The sequence below is a fragment of the Enoplosus armatus genome, chromosome 7, assembly GCF_043641665.1.
Source record: "Enoplosus armatus isolate fEnoArm2 chromosome 7, fEnoArm2.hap1, whole genome shotgun sequence".
Classification (NCBI taxonomy): Eukaryota; Metazoa; Chordata; class Actinopteri; order Centrarchiformes; family Enoplosidae; genus Enoplosus; species Enoplosus armatus.
The window spans coordinates 16,567,988-16,590,696 of NC_092186.1; the positions used below are offsets into that span (position 1 = coordinate 16,567,988).

Consider the following 22,709-nt stretch of genomic DNA (forward strand, 5'->3'; position numbering starts at 1 on the left):
TATTTTTGTCCCTGCATCATACTGAGCTGGTACTAATAACGGATCATTACTTCATTATTACCTCACCATCATGTGCCATTTTGTGGTGATTCAAAGCTGTGACACATTTTATGGCAGTAATAATATTTACTTTAGGGTCGATGGGCGCGTTATTCACCTTGCGTATTCTCCACCCGTGATGTCACACCATGTCACTTCCTGCCGTCAGACAGCCAGTTCAGGCCAGTTCACTACTGATGTAGTACTCAGTCTGTCCCACTGAGCTGTCAACACACAGCAACAATCCACTCTGCCTGTCTGTTGCGACAACATTTTTCTATTAAACTTAGTCCATTTTTCTCTTCAACGACGTTTTCCTTCAGATAACAGCTGCTCTCGTCTCACTATGACTCGAAGGTGATCTTCAGAGTGTCCAGGTGGTTCTGGGTGAGTGTGTTATTCTGAAATATGTTTGCGGTTTGCCTACATCGCTGTCATCATCACCCATGTGTCAGTTGCTACCTAGCGAGGCTAAAGCTACCGTTAGCTAGCTGATGGCGTGTGCGGAAAACCGGTCAGGGCTGCCATTGAAACGCCGTTTCGCTCCCAACAGTGTCTGAAACAGAAAGCAAGATCACCAGTGGAAGACACATGGACGTTGTTATCAATATGGTCACTAAGGAGCTGGATAACAATGAAGCTTTGCTAACGTTAGCCAGCTAGCCAGCGTCCAGCGATGTCTTCTCGATGAAGCACTTCCCTGGCTGCCTGGGGTTTGTAGCCATGATTCGTGGTCAGCAATTGGGCATTTATTGTTAGCGAATGTCATTAGGCATTTCGTTAACATTATCTAGTTAGTGGAAGATAAACCTAAACCTAAACCAATGAAAACCTTTACCCTGTTACAATATAGACCCATGGTAGCATGACATAGATGTGAGATTGTTTCTTTAGTTCTTAATTGGCTTAAGACTTCTATCGTTGGGGGTGGTTGTTGCTAATTATAGGAGTTAATTTTCATTCAGTGTAGGCAGTCTTTGCAATACCTAAATAATACCATTGTTGAAGCTGTAAACCATTTGGCCAACACACGTCCTTTCTGTTAGCTTTGCCTCATTCCTCCTAAACACCTGTCTTTCTGGCCGGTCTCCAGTAACAGTCAAGGATGTACTGTACACAAGCTAGCTAGCTTAATGAAATCTCTAATACATAGCTTGGAAAACTCTGAATTTCATCATACACCTATTTAATAACAGCTGCCAGGACTTAAGTGAATGGGGACATGTAATGTACCTTATGCAAAACAAATAGCTCCTTCGCATACAAGACTATACCCTTGTTTGATATTTTTACAACATAAAATGTTGTACCTCCACAAACAGTAGCCGAGGTATTGTTATTTTCTCAACTGTGGCTTTCTCTTTGACAGTCTACCCTATAGCTGTGATTGCTGAAGCTCTAGGGTAACAGCTGTTGTGTGCACAATGTCTGTGATCCTTCACAGTAGCTCCTTCCTGTTGCTCCTTTAGAGGTGCCCTAGGCCTCGTGGTGGACTCCCTCACAGCTGGCCTTCTTACCCCAACACTGAATTTTTGAGGGTCTTATATCTGTGCCATAATCCATGTCTTGATCGATTTCAGGTTTATTTGTGTAGCACAAATACCAATCATACAGATATGTTCATGTGCTTGCTGGCACATGACTTTTATGCTGCCACAGAGAGGCTTAGGAGATAATTAGTTTGTGTGGCTTTAATGAGAATGTGACCTTTGAGTTGACAGGAATGATATCTACACACAGTGTTTTGTTGTTGTTCCTACAGTCCTTACGAAGAAAATCTTCCCGCTCACACACATAAGGATTCAGAGGTGATACCCAGACTGAAGATTGGGATGAGCTGGAACCACTACCTGAATGAAATGTCTCCAGATAAATTCAATAGTCTATGATGAATTGTTTGTCTATTCATCATTTAAAGGGGGAAAATAAGTCATTTTTTAACATGATTTAGCAACATTTGTGATACACTCAAGCTGTGTATGAACAACAGTCAGAGAGATGCCCAACTGATGAGTCAACAAGTCCTCACATTTCACAATTTGTAAATAAGCAGACTATCCACTGAATTTCACTGACGAGTGTCTTTCAAAAGCTTCACAGTTAAAACTAGAGCTGAAGTAAGGATTCGCTTGATTTGTCAATTGAGTTAGTGTGGATTGATGCATTTTTAGAAAAGGAACATGATATGATCATATTCTCCCTTGAACTGTAGTTTTTAGCTTAACATGATTTTGTTTTTAGTTAGCCATTTTCCATTGCAGGGGTTAGGGAGATAAATATGCTACTTAGTAGGGCTTCAACTAATGATTATTTTTTTCATTATTTATTAATTCTTTAGTCTATAAAATGTCAGAAAATAGTGAAAAATGTCGGTCCTGTCTTCAAAATGCTTTGCTTTGTCTGACCAACAGTCCAAGATGTTCAATTTACAATTATATAAAACAGGGAAAAGTGTCAAATCCTCACAAATGAGAAGCTGGAACCAGAGAATATTCGGTTTATTTATTTGAAAAATGACGATTATCAAAGTAGTTGCTTTTCTTTTTCTGCCTATCAACTGAACGATTCATCACCTAATCATTTCAGCTCTACCACTTAGTTTAAGGCTCCCTAAGAGATTAGCAGGATTGTTTTAAGATCTGTGTCTATGCGCTTTTTATTGTGGTTGCTTCATTCAGTACGACTTGTCCAAGGACCAGATAGCATAGACATACAGTCTGTATTAATGCTTTGGTTTTGCTTTATACTTGTCTTAGGACAAGGGTAGAAATTTTGATTTGTGTAAGTTACTAGATGAGCTTCTTAATTGTTAGAAAAAACCTTGTTACTGTGTCTGGCGTCATGTGAGTATCATTGAGGGCCAAGTTTAACTTGCTTAGTCAATGTCACACATCTGTGATCATTTGGATTCCTGGAATCAAGGACTTGAACTTGCCCTTTTCACATTTGAACTTTCTTCCTCTCTGTGAGAGATCTTGAGGTCTTGTCCAACCTGAAGTTGGAAGCAGTTTAGTCTCAGTTTAAGAAATGAGGCGCCAATATTTCACAGGCCTTTGAGCCAAAGCCTCAAGACTTTTCACAGGTGAGCTTTAAGACAGCAGCCTGTGATGGAAGGCCTGCCAGTGTTGACTCAGAGTGGAGATGAGAAATATCCTGACATGGTAAAAGTCCTCTCAGCAGCCCAGCACTGTTTGGTGTGGGAGCCCCAGAGCAGCATTATAGAGAAACTGATCTTTCTAGTGCCGATAAAGCGGTTTGCCTCCAACAAGACTAGGACAAACCAGCAGCCCGCATCAGTGGAAGTGAGATGAAACACTTCAAATGAAAATAGAAACAACTGTGAAATTTAACACAGTAACGCAAACCTGAGAATAAAGTTGTACAATTGAATAAATATATCGGGCATTCAGATGGACTGAGTTCATTGCTGATCGAAATTCCTTCACTGATTTATATTATAGTGTAAATCAGGACTGTCCAGCAACTTCGATACTTTTTTATTTTAGAATTTATTTTAAGATTTTACTGAGGACTATCAAGGCTTTGCATAGCCTGGCCCCTAAAAATTTGAATTTTTAATCCCTTACAAATCTGCATGCAGTCTGCAGTCCTCGTGCAGGAACGTCTTGACTGCATCCCTAAGGATGCTGACTGTCGGTTGTCAGGTGCTGTTGGGACTGGCTCATCCTTATCAGCAGTCGTTAGCTCTGGATAGATCCCTCTTTAAAATGCTATTTCTGATGATGATGATGATGATGATCATGGAGCAGCTAAAGAGATTAGACTATAGCAGCCATTTTTACATCCCTTTCACACATCTGGTAAAACTGCGAAACAGATAACAATACCACTAATCCATCTGGCTTTAAAATAGTGATTCAGCCACACACTTGTGCTGAGGCCCACAGTGGTTCGTTTTGCTTTTGCAAAACTGTATGAGATGCTGTGTGGCAAGATGCAACTGCTGAAAATCTGACTCTTATGCTCGGTGGACATATGAAACTCTGACGCATCAAAAAAAACAACTGGAAAGCACACGTTTGCTTTGAAAATAACTGAAGACTTCAATTTGCTCTATTAGCTTGTAGATGGTATCACAGCACCCACCATTCGCCAGGCACAAGCAGCCCAAAGATAATCTCTGTCTGACTACATTTCAAGTCTGTGTGGGGCTTGACAGGAACATTAACTGTCTAGACTGAGATCAGGCAGTGAGGGCACTGTTTGAATTATTATTTTCCTCACCTATTTCTCATATGTATGTTTGTGTTCAATTTCATCTTTCATCTTGGTTAGACGTAATACAGAGATGACATTTACACCTTAATTTTGCTCTTGAAATAAGGAATCTTATAATTCAATAATCTGTTACATCCATTTAGAAATTTCTCTCCCAGGGTCATTAACTGCTCAGTTAAGTAAAAACGTGTTTTGATCTCTTGCACAGTGGTAGTTTTTCATAGACAGTCAAGCAATGCCACCGTTAATCCAAGAGCATGTGGTCAGACTTAACACTCAGCACACTTTTGATCAGTGGGATTATTGTTTTTTTCCCCAGCCCTTTCCCTCCATTTTTCTTTTTCCCAGGACACACAGTCCTTGTAGATCTCTTTTTGTCCTCCTCCACTCCCTGATCTCAACCATGTTAACTCCCCTTTCCCTCTCCATCGATCATAGTAATGTCGACAATTCTTTCTCACTTGGTTGTGATCTAAAGTGTGTGTATGCCATCTTGAAACAGAGTGAAACTGTATCTATGATGCATTTTGAGGCTGATGCTCGGGATTAGAGGTGAGTTTGACTAGATGATTCATATTTCAATAAGCTTGAACTGAGTTTGAGAAGCAGGACGCTCTTTATAGTTAATTGTGTGTCTGCCCTGTTAGCTTTTTACATAGACATGTCCCCACTGAAGTAGTTGCGTGCTTGTTGCCTTGTTACATCTGCTCTGTTTGCATGAATGTAGAATAAAATGTTATTTACAAGTATGTTTTTGCGTTTGGCAAGTTTTTTGGCAAGTTAATTATGTTTGTCAGTGGTGGTGGGCTCCTAAAACTGGCTGTGGAAGAGTTTTTAGCCGTTCAGACAGTAGAGGAAGGGCAGGTGGTCATAGATTTTTAGTAAGGCCAGTGGCCACAATGATAAGCAGCTTGATTGGCCTATGATGGGGAACAAAGCTTGGCTATAATACCCCATGAGTAGGAGGGGAAGTGATAAAGAAAGCACATTGAGTGCAGAGCATGATGGCAACAAAACACTTTTTCCTCCAAATGCTTCCATGAATTATAGACCTCTGTCATTAGGTCATGGCTCATTGTTCACTTTTTCCTTTTTGTCTATGTGTTGAAGAACAGGATAGAAAGGGAAAGGAGAATATGTCTAGTCTTAGTATCCTGGAGTTATTTATTTCTTCTAGTTCTTGTAAAAGATATGTAAAGTGTCTGAGCAGCCTCAATCAAAAGCTAAAAAACTTTATACAGATGATATTTGGCAAATGATGAGATTGAGACACGTTGTTCATCCTCATATCATGCAAGCACAGGACTTATGACTGTAGGCGTATGCCACTGTTGACATAGGGTGATGCATGACTGTGAGCTTTTTAAGACTAAACTAAACTCTAAAGACACAATGTGACATTTTGAATTAAGTCCCACAGAGCTGAAACAACAAGTAGTTTTACAGATGAGTTGATCAACAGATATCGATGACTATATGATAATCTATTAATCATTTGTCATTTTCAAGTAAAGTTGCCAAACATTTTCCAGATCTACCTTCTCAAATGAGAGCATTTGCTGCTTTTCTTTTTCTTGTGTGACACTAAACTAAATATCTCTGGATTTTGGAGTACTGACAAAACAAGCAATTTGGAGATGACACCTTGGGTTTTTGAGATATTGTTCAATGTTTCTAACCTTTTATAGACCAAATAATGTATTGATTGATAAAAAAATAAGCAGCAGATTAAACCGTGAAGAAAATAATTGTTAGTTGTAGCCCTAGTCCCATAGTTGTACAAACAGTGCTTCTGTTGACATATTAATTTTTGGGTTAGGATTTGGAGAGTCAGAGAGCTCACAGCACAGTCATATATTATGATAATTATTTCTGTGCCATTGAGTTGTGTAAAAGCTGTGCTTGCTTGTAGAACCAGATCTGCTTTTGGACTCAAATAGCTGTTCATGTTTCTACCTCTGTGGTAGTTTGATACACTTTTTTTCCAGGAACACTGATGGTTGTCATGTTTAATCTTGTAGTTTGAAAAAAGATCAACAGCTGCCTCGAGTGTTTTTTTTCCCCCAAGCCAGCTTTGCTTATTAATACAATAGCAGACTAATCAAATGAGCGACAACAATGTGGCTTTAGGCTGGGCTGGAGGAATCTATAAATATCTCTGAAGTCATTCTGACTCTTAGAGGCCCTACCAGGGTCCTCTGTTCTTCAGTAAAAACACTGGTTTCTCCGGTCATCCTCGTATTAACAACAGGAGGCATGACTCTGTTGTTGTTGTTGTTGTTGTTGTTGTTGTTGTTGTTGTTGTTTTCATTACTGTTTCTAGAGGGGAAAAGGTGTGAGATTTTGATGGGACAGGAACGCCGAGCCTCGTGAGTGGATGAGAGTCAGGAGGAACCACCTGACAGTTCTTTCATATACTGCAGATATTTCAGCATGAGGTCATGATTATTTGCTCAAAGCATTGCTCATCATGTTGACACTGACAGTACCCAGGTTCTTAAGTCACTGTGGGAAATAATTACTGGGAATGACGAGTAAAATGAGCAGGGTCAGCATGGGACAAGATTAGCAACAACAGAAGTCCACCGGTGCTTGTGGGAACAGGATGATTTAAATATGGATTCGGCAAGATGATGTGCTTTAGACTTCCTCTGAAAGTTCAGATTTACAAGGGGGTCCTATCCTGTACTTGCCAAATACATACATAAGATGAATATATCTAAAAATGCACACCAGTGAACACCTTGGCATGTGCTTTTATATTACTACTAGGTTTGAGAAAATTCTACTACAGCTCAGTACACATTAACCATTATTGTTTTTCCTATATGTTACTGTTTTATGAAAGTCTCTCTCACAGTTAACCTCCAGTTTATCATAGTCAATTTAGTGGAAAGACCTGAATTTTTAATTAGTTTGTATTGTGCATTTATTTTTTTTTTGTCCCCCCCAGGGTTCCAGGTTGGTGTGGTGAGAGAGCAAGCTAATTGCGGGGAGGAGGACTGCCAGGGGCATCGTGTCCCTGGCTCTCAAGGTAGGAGCACACCAATCAACTACAAACATTTAGTGAGTGAATGTTCCTTACTGACTAAATTACAGACATTGTTGAAATGTGCATGTGCAACAGCTTCAGTGTGACCCAGTGGGACATTCATAAAATTGCTCAGAAGCTTCTCCAATCTCTAAGTCTCTTACTGAGTTTGAGCCAATTTTCTTTTATTCCCAAAAGTGTTCACAGACATTGTATTAATCAGACTAGCATTGTGAAGTAAATTTTGCAGCACCTCAAACCTAACACAGTTGGTTTATTTAATTTCCCTATCCAAGTTCACTTAAATGAAAGTGTAACTTCACTGAGTTAACATGTAACATATTGGTACTTGAGTCATAAACAGGGTTAACATGACTGGCTTCTCAGCCACCAAGTTTCAACTTTGGCCTCTTGTCTGTTTGGAGCCTGTAATTAAGGAACCCTGTATGTTTTCTGAGGTTACAGCCCTTTGTTATCTAACCAGATGATTCCAACATAACAGACTGTGTAACAATCACTGGTCACAGTAACCACATAAGCCTGATGCCTTTTTAAATCCTTTTTGGGTGCTGTTTTCATTGGTGTGTTGTTCTCTGTGAGTCCCCATGCCAGGACAGCAATCTTGTAAAAGAGTGTGTCCATGATGCACTGGTTTCAGCAGAGATTTGGGAGGGAATGTTCTTGTTGTGCTGCACCCACTGCCCAGCGCCGGCCCGGGGACTGCTATTGTAAAATACTAGGAAGGGCTTGGTCCTAAGCAAAATATCCCGCGGTATGCCAGAGAAAAAGTCCACCCGGGTGCAGCTGGCAGATAAAATCTGAGTGTGGGGGGCTGTGATACAGGATCAGTGGGCGTTGTCGGGTAGTGGGGGCAGTAGCTGAGTGGCCCTATGGTCACCGTGCCCTGACGCACCGTGCCCTGATGCACCATGCCAGCGCTCCTGAGTGTTCTAACCCTGCCTGTGTTTGTGTCACTTCACATGCTTTTTGTAATTTGTTTTGTTTGTGTATGTGTAAGAACATGCCCTGCCAAAGGCATGTCTGTTTCCAGGTCCCCCAGAGGCCCCAGTGAAATCCTGAGTGTACCTGATTGACTAATTGATTACCAACTCCTGACCTTGAAGCCAGTAGCCTAATTAACCTCTCTGCCATACTACTTACCCAGTTTGACTCCACACACATTCAGCTTCACTTTTTCTCTCTGTAACTCAATACAATGCATGAGCAACAAAAAGTAACCAGCTGGAGGCTGATTCTGCTTTTAGCCACATAGACAGATTGTTTGCAGCCTAACTGGTATTTCCAAGGGCCTGTTCATCTTTTACCTAGATGCCCCTCTCTATCAATATCAATGCAGAATTCACGCGCACACACACACACACACTCACACACACACACACACACACGCACACACTCTCATAAAGTGACAGTGTGCCTTCCTTGCCAGCTTGCTAGTCCTCAGGGACAACTGAGAGGAGGAAAGAGGGACGAGCTTGATATTGGGTAACACACATATCTGATGACCCAGTTGGTCTGGGTGTGGGTGTGATGACACTCTTAAGAGATAATCTCAGGTGTTCTGGGGTCAAGCAGCTGCCTGGGAAGTGCGTTGCATTCTTGTAGTTGGAGCGTGTCCCATGTGCTCCAATGAACTGCTGACCTCTGTTAGTGTTCCTGCACTCTGTGTCCACAGACGGTAGTATCTTCCTTCGTTAGAGATCTTTTCCCACAGAGAGTTCAAGAGTTCACGTTGGGTTAAATAGGATTTGCCAGAGTTGAGAAAAACATTTTGATCCCTGCTCACCCTGTTCCTCACTCAACTTCATGTGTTATTGAATATTTCCTCAGTGTGTACTGCCTCATGTACTTGTTTCAAAAGTCCTGTATAGGGTAGAAGTCGTCAGTTTGTTATTCACGTAGATATAAGTAACATTGGAAAAGTTTGATATGCCTAAGGTTGAGTAAAATTGGTTGGATGCATTGCAGTATCATTCACTTGTTTACAATAAAACACTGCCTGTGATTTGTGATTTATCCTGTATACTGCTGAGAAGCCACTTTAAATGGATTAGGCCAAACTCAAACCTGAATTATTGTACTTTTTCTGAAGTTGTCAAATACATTGATTATGGAATTGTAAGGCTTAGACAATCCCATATCTTTTCTGTTGTTGCAACCTGGCTCCTAAGGCCATGACAAAGTAGGAGACACAGTTTCAAAGCTTAGACAAAAGTAATTTATTTAACAAACGTAACTGAATTGTATACATAACATCAAAATGCATGGGATGTGTACACCCATAGTGTGGGGTGTTCAATGCAAGGGGACTGAGGGGGAACTAACGCTGCCACATAACCTGAGGAGTGCCTGCAGGGGGAGAGAGAGAGCATCAGAGCCTGGATTTTATAGGCTGGGAACACCGAGTGTGCCCAGGTGCTCCCAGAAGGCACTGATGACTGACCTGTCAACCAAACGGTGAGGTGAATTAGAAGAACACTGCTGAAGAAGCAACAGCACAGGTCGCCTCAGCCGTATTGAAAATATATTGAATGGTGACACCAATCTAGCATATCAAATTAGTTGAGAATCATTGTTATAATCTTATACATAATTTGTTTCCAAGTCTGTCACAGTCTTCTTCATCTGTTGCCTCTCCATTGCACCACTCACTGTCCACTACGTGCCACTTACCTGCACCGTCAAGGCACCTCCTTTGCCAGGACATCATGCCTTCATAGTGCCCCCAGTGCACCCAAAGGACCCAGTTCAAATGAATCCCTATGTTAATCCATCACAATTTAGCCACTATGTACTATGCCAAACACTACAAAATTGATCTTGCTCATGTCTGCCATCTTCAAATTCAAATATATTATTGAAGTATCATGTCAGTTAAGTCTCTTAATATTGAATTGATGAGTAAATGATGAATGATGAGAACTTGTTTGTTCAGATCTTTATTTGGTCTGTATCCTGAAATAGGCACAAAAAGAAAGAAAGAAATCACAGTTGCTTTGGTTACTTGAATTAATGCAGTCTTATGTTTAGATCGTTCCAGTGTGTTAGTGTTTAGTGTTACCTAAATAAAAAATTAAAAAGATTATTTTCTCAATCAATCGATTAATCATTTGGTATATAAAATGTAAAATATATAAAATTGTGAAAAATTGCCATCCTAATTTAAACTCAAATTGAAATATTCCAACAGCTTGTTTTGTCCGACGAGCAGCTCAAAAGATATTCAGTTTATATTCGTAGAAGAAAAAACAGCAAAAATTCTTATTTGAGAAGCTGGGATGAGTTATTTTTTTGGCTTTGTTAATTACAAATGACTTAAACAATCATGTGATTATCAAAATGGTTGCAGATTCATTTTCTGTTGATCAACTAATCGAATTATTGACTTATCATTTCAGCGCTACTTGGAAGCCCATTATGAAACATGCAAAAGTGGCAGCCAATTTCACAAAAAGTCATCACTTAAAATGACTAAATGTGAAATGAAATAATTGAATAAAGGGCATGTACTGATTGTTTGTATCCTTCACAAATAATCAATATTTCTTCCAAAGCTAGTACAAATTGGTAGCATACAATCAGAGATCTACACATTTTAAACAGTGTGTGTGAGTCGTAACATCATTTTATAATTTCATAATTCATATTTGGCATATGAAACCTGCAAAAACAGTGGGATGAGCATATAAGGCGGGCCCTACCTCTTTGATAAGCAGCTTGAAAACAGAAGGCACTTTCACTGCAATTTCATTCACTCCGAAGAACAGTCTCCTGACAAGAGATGAGAGGCATTCATGAGTTAAGTGTGAACTAGACCTTCATATCTCAACACACACACACAAACATACACAGTATATAGCAGAGACACACATAAATGTACCATTAAAAGGTTAAGGGTATGCAGGGTTTCATTCTAAACAATATTAATAGATTATTTCAAAGATTAGTCTCTCCGTTTTGCTGAGGGGCTTTTAATCATTGAAATTATCTGGGCTCTGTACAGAATAAATTGTCATTTTAACATGTCCGACTTCCCCTGGCCACACTAGCAACTGTAACTCACACAGTAGAATGATCTGGCCAGCAAGCCTGAGTACCCTCCTCCTGTCTGGCTGTCTAAAATTGTGCGACCTATCCTTCAGACAGGTACGATGTTACCTGTACTCCTGCTGGTTCCTGGTCAGGCCTGCACTGTGCTCCAAGTGGAGGGTGGAGCAGCTGACCTGTAGATCCTCCAGGCCACTATAGGGTTAAAATAGGTCAAAGCAGGGGACAAAGTCGACACTTTTAATTAGAGTGCCAGCAATACAAGTCTAATGTTTAATGTAAATGCAGAGGCTTTTTTACAGCTCTTTATGACTTAACAAACAGGGCTGCTGTGTATTACTGTACACATACTGCTGTAAGGGAAAGTGCAAACTTGTATAAAAATAGCCCATAAAATGTCTGTAGATAATCAAAGAATGCTTACGTTAAAACTTCAAAGTTCTGCAACTCGTCGTTCCAATAATACTTTGCCAGTGATGTGTTTGGGGGGGAGCAAGGCTGGCTAATCCGATTTCCAGGGTTACCAGTTAGCTCTTTGGTTCTGCAGCATCACTGTACCGCTAGATTTTGATACCAGATTAAAAGTTAATTGGCTGCACAGTAATGGTTCCCTATCCTTTCACTTTATAAACCCCAACTTTGAAGTTATGTGAATTGAATGACTGATTTTGTAACCACAGAAATACGGAGTTAACTGTATAAAATAAAAACAGTGAATGATGATCTGAGTTTTTCTATTTTCAGGTTATTTTGCATCATTATAAAATGGAGGAAGCTAATATAGATGTGATAAATGTGTTGATGACAAATACACAGCATTCTCCCCACAATGCTCTTTTGCATCATATCCCTAGAAAGCATCTTGTGACCAAGCCTGGGGTGTCTGACCCTGTTGTGGAGCTGAAATGTTTTTCCACACTGTTCACCCTGACATTTTGTCTGTTGTGTTTGCAGTGATTAAGGGAGGGGCTTGGCAAACTGTTCTGCAGCATGGAGAAGGAAGACCTAAAGGTCCTCAACAAAGGGGAAGAGGAGGAGATGGTATGCCTCTTTTTCATTTTATGTCAGTGCCAATGTCAGAATTCTTGCTTTTCAACTTATCAGACTGCACCCCCTTTTCTCCTTCCACGCTTTAGGAGCTGCAGGGCTACCGTCTGTGTCGTTGGCGGCTGGCCCTGGTGGGCCTCGGGGTGCTGTGTACAGGGGGCTTCCTCCTCCTGCTGCTCTACTGGATGCCAGAGTGGTGCGTCAAATCCACCTGCACCCGTACCACAGCCCGTGATGCCGAAGTGGTTTTGCTGCGCTCCACGGTAGGTTGCAAGTAGAGCTGTAAGGATTAATCGATCAGTCGATCAACAGAAAATGAGTCCGAAACTACTTGGATATCGATTAAGCATTTCAGACATTTTTCAAGCAAAAAGGCCAAAGATTCTCTCGCTTCAGCTTCTCAATTGTGAGGATTACCTGCTTTGTCAAATATGAAAGTAAATTGAATACAATTAGGTTTTGGACTGTTAGCTTGACAAAACAAGCTAATTGAAGACATCACAGTGGGCTTAGAGACCTTTTCATAATATTTTACATTTTGTAGACTAAACAATTAATTGAGAAAATAATCTATGAAATGAATCTATAATGAAAATAATTGTTAGTTGCAGCCCATGTAGCAAGCTAAGCACTGAGGTTTTATATTTACATTTAAACTATTTAAATTGTTTAAAGTAGATGTTTCCATCCATCCATGCCATTTACCATCCACTGTCACTAGTATAAAAGACACAAAGGTTAAGGTGTTTCCCGATGTAAGAGCATGCTGGATGGTGCAATTTAGATTATTTTATATAACTTAATTTGCAGGCCTGTTTCGACTGTCTAAATAGTGCATTATCAGACATCTGCCAAGCATAATTACATTTTTATGTTACTTTTAAACAATCAATTGAAATCATACAGTTGTCATTTGATACAGTTTGTGTTTTTTTAGAAACATAGGGTTCTTTATTTTTTCAAACCAGTTTGCCACAGGAGAGTCAAGTCCAAACGCTGTCAGGCACAGCTCAGCATATGGGTTATACGAGAGATATAAACCTCAAGCTCATGTGGTTTTAAAGCTGTGAGTGAGTACAACTGATGTATTATAGTAGCAACAGTAAATACACTGAGCCTGGCTGATTCCTACGGACAGTCACACCAGCAGGAATGCGCAGATAATTTACCATGTGTCCAACAGTGTGTTCATAACGTTCACGTGTGCTTTTGTGTTTGTATGCTTGTCCATGTGTGTCTGCATTCCTCTCTCTGTGTGCCTGTGTTTGCATTCATGCTTGACCATCAGTGTATGAATCCAAATGTCTGATTGTGGGTGTTGATTGAATTTTAAATGGCCTCATGAAAGTTAAAGCGATAGGAACAACCTTCAAGTGTAAACATTATGCTACTGCTCACTTTTTAAGGAGGCTTGTTCAGAAATAGGAATTTGGTTTAGGGTTAAGGTTAGAGTTAGGATTAGGTGGGGTGTGAAAATAACACCTGCCAAGCAAGACTATGTCTGGCCTCATAAAGCTTTTTAGACAGGCTGCCTTGACAGAAATTTACTATAGACAGCAGAATAAGTGTTAAGATTAGTTAGTAATGGTTTATTAATGAAGGCCCTTAAAAGTCCTGTCCTACAACTGTGTGTGTATTTGTTTGACTAGGATGAGTTCCGGCGCTGGTTCCTGGCCAGGGTGCGAGTGATGCTGGCCCCAGGGAGCAACCCCTTCCACAGCCTGGAGACCCAGACCACCTCCCCCTCCTCCCCATCCTCTCCCACCTGCCCCTTCTCCTCCCCTGCCTCCCCCCCTCTGGCCAACGGACATACCCCCCACCCCTCCGATGGCAGCCCCGCTCAGGAGCTCATCAGAAGATTTGCCGACTACCAGCCCACACAGGTAGGGGCCCGTCTCCGTAATATGCTGTACTTACACACACACACACACACACACACCAACAATGGCAACCATAAACCGGCTGCCATGGGTCAAATAAAAGTCTAAGGTAATTTTGCTTCTTCCCTCTGCTCGTCCCCCATTCTTTTTCCCTCAGATTCGCTATTTTACCTTCCATAGCACAAAGTATTATTGGAACGACGAGTTGCAGAACTTTGAAGTTTTAACGTAAGCATTCTTTGATTATCTACAGACATTTTATGGGCTATTTTTATACAAGTTTGCACTTTCCCTTACAGCAGTATGTGTACAGTAATACACAGCAGCCCTGTTTGTTAAGTCATAAAGAGCTGTAAAAAAGCCTCTGCATTTACATTAAACATTAGACTTGTATTGCTGGCACTCTAATTAAAAGCGTCGACTTTGTCCCCTGCTTTGACCTATTTTAACCCTATAGTGGCCTGGAGGATCTACAGGTCAGCTGCTCCACCCTCCACTTGGAGCACAGTGCAGGCCTGACCAGGAACCAGCAGGAGTACAGGTAACATCGTACCTGTCTGAAGGATAGGTCGCACAATTTTAGACAGCCAGACAGGAGGAGGGGGCCAGGGGAAGTCGGACATGTTAAAATGACAATTTATTCTGTACAGAGCCCAGATAATTTCAATGATTAAAAGCCCTTCAGCAAAACGGAGAGATTAATCTTTGAAATAATCTATTAATATTGTTTAGAATGAAACCCTGCATACCCTTAACCTTTTAATGGTACATTTATGTGTGTCTCTGCTATATACTGTGTATGTTTGTGTGTGTGTGTGTTGAGATATGAAGGTCTAGTTCACACTTAACTCATGAATGCCTCTCATCTCTTGTCAGGAGACTGTTCTTCGGAGTGAATGAAATTGCAGTGAAAGTGCCTTCTGTTTTCAAGCTGCTTATCAAAGAGGTAGGGCCCGCCTTATATGCTCATCCCACTGTTTTTGCAGGTTTCATATGCCAAATATGAATTATGAAATTATAAAATGATGTTACGACTCATACACACTGTTTAAAATGTGTAGATCTCTGATTGTATGCTACCAATTTGTACTAGCTTTGGAAGAAATATTGATTATTTGTGAAGGATACAAACAATCAGTACATGCCCTTTATTCAATTATTTCATTTCACATTTAGTCATTTTAAGTGATGACTTTTTGTGATATTGGCTGCCACTTTTGCATGTTTCATAATGGGCTTCCAAGTAGCGCTGAAATGATAAGTCAATAATTCGATTAGTTGATCAACAGAAAATGAATCTGCAACCATTTTGATAATCACATGATTGTTTAAGTCATTTGTAATTAACAAAGCCAAAAAAATAACTCATCCCAGCTTCTCAAATAAGAATTTTTGCTGTTTTTTCTTCTACGAATATAAACTGAATATCTTTTGAGCTGCTCGTCGGACAAAACAAGCTGTTGGAATATTTCAATTTGAGCTTAAATTAGGATGGCAATTTTCACAATTTTATATATTTTACATTTTATATACCAAATGATTAATCGATTGATTGAGAAAATAATCTTTTTAATTAATTTTAATGAAAAATAGTTGTTAGTTGCAGCTCTACTTCCAAGAGGCAGCATGCCTAAAGGGTGTAGAGACAATAGCAAACATGTCAAACCAACGCTGTGTTTACTGTAGAAATGCCTCAAGAAAGACACATTTATATGATAAATGTTATTTCTGCAAGGCATTAGTCACTTGAACTACAAACAGGTTCTATATTAGCAACCAGCTACTCGTGTACTTAATGTACTTAAGGGCACACCTGTTCCTCTGAGACTACATTATCCTTATTATTACTCTTTTTACCAGGTTTATGTTACATTTTCAACTTAATCTAATTTTTACTCTCTCTCAGCTAGTATATATAGAGTCCATTTATGTGTATACTTGTTAAAGAAAACTATTTGGGATATCTACTTTCTATATTTCTACAAGAGGAGTACTGTGTGTGGGTAAATACGACACTAATGCACCCTGCAGACAAACACAGTAATGTGGGTCACCACTCACATTCAAACAACTTGGGTAAGATTACCCAATGGACATGTGTACCAAGTCCCACACTGCCTCATTGGCACATTTTATTTAAAACTTAGTTTACTTGTGGTATCTCATTCCCTTACACCTTAAACACTACTAAAGCATGTGTACAAAATGTAACGGCAGTATCTCAACCTACATAAATAAATACGTCTTGGTAGTGTCTTGGTTATGTCCTCTAGTAGACATCTCTGTTTTTAGATTCATTGTAGTTGTATCTTCATGCTCTCACCTCTGCATGTGCCTTACTAATGTCTCTCTGTGTCTCCTCTTGCAGGTCCTCAACCCTTTCTACATCTTCCAGCTCTTCAGTGTGATCCTGTGGAGTGCCGATGAGTATTACTACTATGCTGTGGCCATTGTTTTCATGTCGGTCATATCCATAGCTACCTCTCTGTACACCATCAAAAAGGTGAGCTCCGAAAAATGTTGGGACTCTTTATCAATCCAGAGCCATTTATCTGACTACATAGCTATGGCAAGACCTGGTTAAATGTCACTTCTCATACATGTCTATATGCAACCCACCAATAATGATCCTAACTGTTTACCAGTTTATATTTTAGGATCCTTACCATTAACCTGTTTATATTTTTGGCATTGTGTATATTATAGATTTGTACCTCATTGATATTTTTATATTTAATATTTGCACTCTTTCCTACTTTGTACTGCTGCACAACAGTTTCCCTTGGGATGAATAAAGTTCTATCTTATCATATCTTATATTATCTTAAATTGTCATATCTGCTGCTCAGACAGTTGTGGGATCCCCCCCCCGTTACATACACACACTACTGTAACTTCACACTACGTTATGTTAGTGTGAAGGTCGAAGCACATTCTGGCTCATCTGCACATGGTCTGCTGCCCCTGGCTTCATAGTTCACGAACTCAGACGAAAACACCCTCGCAGTCACACAGGAGGTTATGGCAATCAAGAAGCTGTTATTCCATCTGTTTTCTTTGTTCTTTTTTTCCAGCAATACGTCATGCTTCACGACATGGTGGCAGCTCACAGTATTGTCCGTGTGTCCGTATGCCGAGCCAACAATGGTTTGTCAATTCTTTTTTTTTTGTGTCTTTTTTTTTGGCATATGCCCTCTGTAGAGTCAGTTTAATAGTAGTACACAGCATGTATTCTGTTCAGTTTCATGCTTTTCTGAAGAGTGCTTTCCAAACCAAACCTTACACTAGACTTTTTTTTTTGGGCCACACTCAGTTACACAGTCACCCTGCTTTGGCTGTCCTCCAGATGGCTGCTGGGGTGGGACAATCCAGACTTAGAGAGAGAGTGAGAGAGAGAGAGTGTGTATGTTAGACAGTGGGCATAGCATATGTATACAGTTAAAAGCACTCCTTAATGGTTCTGCACATGCATCTGAATGTCTGCATGCCTTTTAAAATAGGTGATTGTGTCTGCAGGGGTGATGCATAAGCATCATCAGGTGTCAGCTGACAGCTGATGCAAATTAAAATGAATTCCCTGAGTTGGCCAACAGAAAAAAAAAAAAAAACTAATGTTCAGAATCAGTTACAAACATTGCTGTGGAAGTTTGTACACCACTTATATTTTTGTTTATGCATTCATCTACTGCACTGACCCTTGCTTGTGATGCCTCAGCTTTTTTCCTGTTGCCTAGAGAGGCGTGAGTAATGAGAGATATGCTGAACAAGACTCTGGGGCTCTGACACACAAAATATCTCCTTTCTCACCTCCCCTCACCCCATCCACCATCTGCTACTGTCGGCTCATTTACACACTTTTCACCTTTCTCCACACTCATCATTTTCTATCTTCTACTTTGTTACCCACACCGCTCTCCACCTGTATGTATTTAATGCACACATTTACCTTCTCCTTTCCTCCATAACACCCAGAAATCGAAGAGACTTTGTCTACTGATCTGGTGCCCGGTGATGTGATGATCATCCCCAGCAATGGGACCATCATGCCATGTGACGCCGTGCTGGTCAGCGGCACCTGCATCGTCAATGAAAGCATGCTCACAGGTTAGAGCCGAAATCTGAAAATTGAAGTCTGATAACAGTCACAGTGTGAGACTGTTGGAGTATTTGATATATCTGTAGATAAACTTAACAACCGACCACAGGAGACTCCAAACAGCCAAATGCTCTTCCTGTAAATCTCGCAGCAGCCAGTCCTAATATCAGTCTACCCCCTCCCCCCATCAGGTGAGAGCGTTCCTGTGACAAAGACCAACCTCCCAAACCCAGTGCCAGGGGAGAGCGGGGAGGAGGCTGACAGTGCCTACAACACAGAGGAGCATAAGAGACACACACTCTTCTGTGGCACCAACGTCATCCAGACCCGCTTCTACACAGGAGAACTGGTCAAGGCTGTGGTGGTCCGCACAGGTAGCTGTGTGTGTCTGTGGATTTGTATTTAAAAGTGTTAAAAATTGGAGGATATGTAAATGGGTGTACTGTTCTTCAATGCTTTGTGTAGAAACTTTGGTACTAAAACTGAGATATTCAAACGTGATTTTATATATTGAGACACTACTCACTTCATGGGAATTGCATCTCTGATTAATCCCATATATGCTGACCCCATGTGTACATACTTAAGTCTCTTGCTGGAGATGCTATTTCCATAAAGTTGATGGAAATATGAGGGTTTTCTTCAGACTAACAATGAAAAGACGTACTCGTCTAGAGTCTAACTGGTCTAAAGACGCATAACTCACAGATTCTCCTGCTGCTCATTACAAGAGTAATGCAGCGTTTCAGAGGTTAGAAATATCCCTTTCATTCAGGAAGCCAACATAATACCTGCACCAAATATGTGTCAAATACACATTTGAGCCATTGCTAGAAGATTTCTGTCACACTTTCGTCCTTGTTCATCACAGTTCAGAGACCTGAGCCCCTGTCTGTATGCAGTGTTAAGATCAAATATTGAAAAACATTTCACCCAAACTTCTTCACACAGGTTTCGGCACAGCCAAAGGCCAGCTGGTGCGCTCCATTCTTTACCCAAAACCCACCGACTTCAAACTGTACCGTGATGCCTACCTCTTCTTGTTGTGTCTGGTGGCTGTGGCTGGAATTGGCTTTGTCTACTCCATCGTCCTCAGCATAATGAACAAGGTAATCTAGGAGGTGACGAGCAGATTAAACGAATGCAATGTTCTGCTTTTGAGTTACATTCAGAGTTTTAGAAGTAAAGGGGGGTGAAAATGAGAGTGCACTGTAACTGTAAGAAAATCTAATCTTATACTGTCCCATGGAGCATTCACTGGCTCGGTCTTTCTGTTAATGTACAATAAAAAAAAAAAAAAACATAATCTATAACATTCTGTATTGGCTTGTATCACTGTATCACAGCAGAACTTAGTCATATAGTTGCACATAGACACACTTGTGAGCTGGCCAGTACAAGCACAGTTCCATTTGTTGACTGTTGACCAGCTCACTGTGGCTGAAGCTCAAAAATTTAACAAAAGACATGTTTGCCCACTAGGGAGCTCCATTAGTTAATTACGTTTTTTTTGATGACATATTAGCAAAGAATTGCACATCAGCCTACTTGAGGAGTCGTCTTTCTCGTCAGTCTGATACTCACTGACTGGTGTTTTCAGCCCTTCCTTACCTTGGTGCAGCATTGTGCAAAGGTTTTTCCACCAACAAACAGCTTGGTAATACATTTCTGAATTACTGTGTGCTGCAGAACATGAACTGTTTGAGACATTAGTTTTCCCTTCTCTGTAACGCTTGTTGTATGATTATAGGGTTGTTGTAGGATTAGTGTCAGACTTAGAGGATCAGCCATTTTGGGTCCTTGCTTTGGATTTGTTGTTAACATGAACAATCAGAGGCGAAACATTCCTCAGAGAGACTTAACAGTTCCACACTGTTCAGTTCTAGAGGGACTCTTGACAGCTTATATTGGAAAACGCCACATATTCGATTCCAAAACCTGGATTTTAGCAGCCTCTTCAACAAATGAGTGTGGGTGAACTGTGAATCCTTACCAGGTTTAGGAGTGCTGATTTATAGCTGGAGAGGTGGTAGAGACAAGTGATTATCAAAAATGCAAAGGTTTCCTGACTTTTTCCTTTTTGCCTGACCCAGGTGCCAGCTAAGACCATCATCATTGAGTCCCTGGACATCATCACCATCACTGTGCCACCGGCGCTGCCAGCTGCCATGACAGCTGGAATTGTGTATGCCCAGCGACGCCTCAAACACATTGGCATTTTCTGCATCAGCCCACAGAGGATCAATATCTGCGGGCAAATCAATCTGGTCTGCTTTGACAAGGTGAGTACTAGTTGTCGTATGACTGTTGTTTTTGCTCTTACTCCATTGTCTGTAGGCTAGCAAGAAAGTACACACCTTGAAACTACTGCTGTAAAGATGTATTTCATTCTATTTGATTTGATTCATTCAAAGTCAGTTAAATTCTACTTTTGCTCTTTCTACTTACAGACTGGAACTCTGACCGAAGATGGATTAGATTTATGGGGAGTCCAGAGGGTTGAGAATGGCAGGTAAGCTGGTTAACTATTTGTCAAACATGGAACTACCACTGTTTCAATGCATTTTGGCAGCATCCCAAATAAGCCTGAAAAATCTCAAGTCTTTGTCTTCCTTTAGCCGTTGCAGAGGTGGTATTGCTTTGCTGATTACCTGGTAGAAAGGATATGGAATATAATGAATATCTTTTTCTGAAGGTCTCATTTCCCTCATTTCAAATCCCTTTTAAAAGCTGAAATGTCACGGAGCAAGGGGATGATTGTGTTAAATTATTTAGATACCTGAACACATCCACACACAAAAAACACTTAGGAAATGTGTTGTGTTGGGTTGCACAGTAATTCTTACAGTTTTTCGTCAGATATTGTAATGTGCAGGAATATTGGGATTATTTATTTCCCAAAATTTAGACTAATAGTTATTTATTGTGTGGTTCTGATGCTTAGAAGCATGAATTAATGGTATAAATATATCCATCATCATGCGCTGTTACTATACTAGTCTTCATTCACATCATGAAATATATTTTTCACATCATTAAAATAAGTAATCTCGTTTCCATTTATATATCTCAGTAAATTGTGTCTTTCTTTCTTCGTCCACCTTCTTTTTCTCACGCCTCTCCAGTTTCCACTTGTCAGAGGAAAATGCCTACAAGGAAAGTCTTGTCAAGTCCCAGTTTGTGGCTTGTATGGCCACCTGCCACTCTCTTACCAAAATAGAGGGCCAACTTTCTGGAGACCCACTGGACCTCAAAATGTTTGAGGCTACAGGATGGGTGAGTTGTTCTGTGTCTATCCAAAAGCATAATGCTGGTCAGGGCAGCACAGATTAGTCAGACCACCCTTAAAAAGGTGTGTGGGGACAAATAGCCACTTGTAATCCATTGTATGTGTAGGCCAGTGTGTGACGAAAGAGAAAGATATTTATTATGTCAATTGTGTTTACTCATTCTTGATATCTTGTTCTATTTTTCTGAGCTTTATTTTCTCTCAAAACTTTGTCTGCCCAGATACTGGAGGAGGCCACTGAGGAGGAAACATCTCTTCACAACCGTATCATGCCCACTGTGGTCCAACCCCCAAAACAGCTGTTGCCCCCAGAGCCTGCCGCATTACCAGAGCAGGACATGGTATGAACAATAACAGTAGCTTATCAATGCAAACATAAACTTTGAAATATATACAGATCTATCAATCTAATGATATTAATGAAATATTACAGCTGTAGTGTGGTCTCGAGACTTCACGAGTCAGCCTTATACAAGTTGATTTAAGATGCCTAAATCCACAGTATATTGGCTGTAATTAAAACTAGTATTTTATTGTTCATGTAACATAATTAGACACAACAATCACAGCAACATTATTTTTACTCTGAATGTTTGTTTGTTTCGCACAGACTCATCCCACTCTGCTCTTTTTCTTGTTTTAGGAACTGTATGAACTCTCGGTAAGTAGCTTTCTTTTTGAAAATGTTCTCATCAAATCTTTTAAAGAGCAGTAAAACTGAGCATAAATAGCGGCCTTGTATTACTAATGTTGGCCCTAACCCTTTTCATTACAGCAGATGGACATTTTGTTTTTAGTTTTCATCATCTCCTTGACATAAATAATAAAAGCTGTTATTCTTGTGTCTGTGTGGGGTGTGCATGTACAGTCGGCGTATGAGATCGGTATCGTGCGCCAGTTTCCTTTTTCCTCAGCACTCCAGAGGATGAGTGTGGTGGCTCGTCTGTTGGGGGAGAAACGTATGGATGCCTATGTGAAGGGAGCGCCAGAGGTGGTGGCTAGTCTCTGCAAGAAAGAGACAGG

At 40.4% G+C, this 22,709-nt stretch overlaps 1 protein-coding gene across 1 annotated transcript in view; it reads left to right on the top strand.

The window, feature by feature from the left end:
- Nucleotides 1–340: 340 nt before the first annotated feature.
- Nucleotides 341–22,709, top strand: part of atp13a3 (ATPase 13A3) — a 29,392-nt gene continuing 7,023 nt past the window's right edge. Inside the window, exons 1-19 of the mRNA XM_070908488.1 lie at nt 341–426; nt 7,232–7,312; nt 12,329–12,415; nt 12,511–12,684; nt 14,071–14,304; nt 14,459–14,529; nt 14,759–14,842; nt 15,178–15,247; nt 16,670–16,804; nt 17,376–17,448; nt 18,274–18,405; nt 18,589–18,771; nt 19,349–19,506; nt 20,491–20,679; nt 20,848–20,909; nt 21,523–21,673; nt 21,908–22,027; nt 22,330–22,347; nt 22,555–22,708. Of these exons, the coding sequence (XP_070764589.1) occupies nt 12,365–12,415; nt 12,511–12,684; nt 14,071–14,304; nt 14,459–14,529; nt 14,759–14,842; nt 15,178–15,247; nt 16,670–16,804; nt 17,376–17,448; nt 18,274–18,405; nt 18,589–18,771; nt 19,349–19,506; nt 20,491–20,679; nt 20,848–20,909; nt 21,523–21,673; nt 21,908–22,027; nt 22,330–22,347; nt 22,555–22,708 (2,059 nt within the window). The 5' untranslated portion in view covers nt 341–426; nt 7,232–7,312; nt 12,329–12,364. The remainder of the gene's footprint in view (nt 427–7,231; nt 7,313–12,328; nt 12,416–12,510; nt 12,685–14,070; nt 14,305–14,458; nt 14,530–14,758; nt 14,843–15,177; nt 15,248–16,669; nt 16,805–17,375; nt 17,449–18,273; nt 18,406–18,588; nt 18,772–19,348; nt 19,507–20,490; nt 20,680–20,847; nt 20,910–21,522; nt 21,674–21,907; nt 22,028–22,329; nt 22,348–22,554; nt 22,709) is intronic.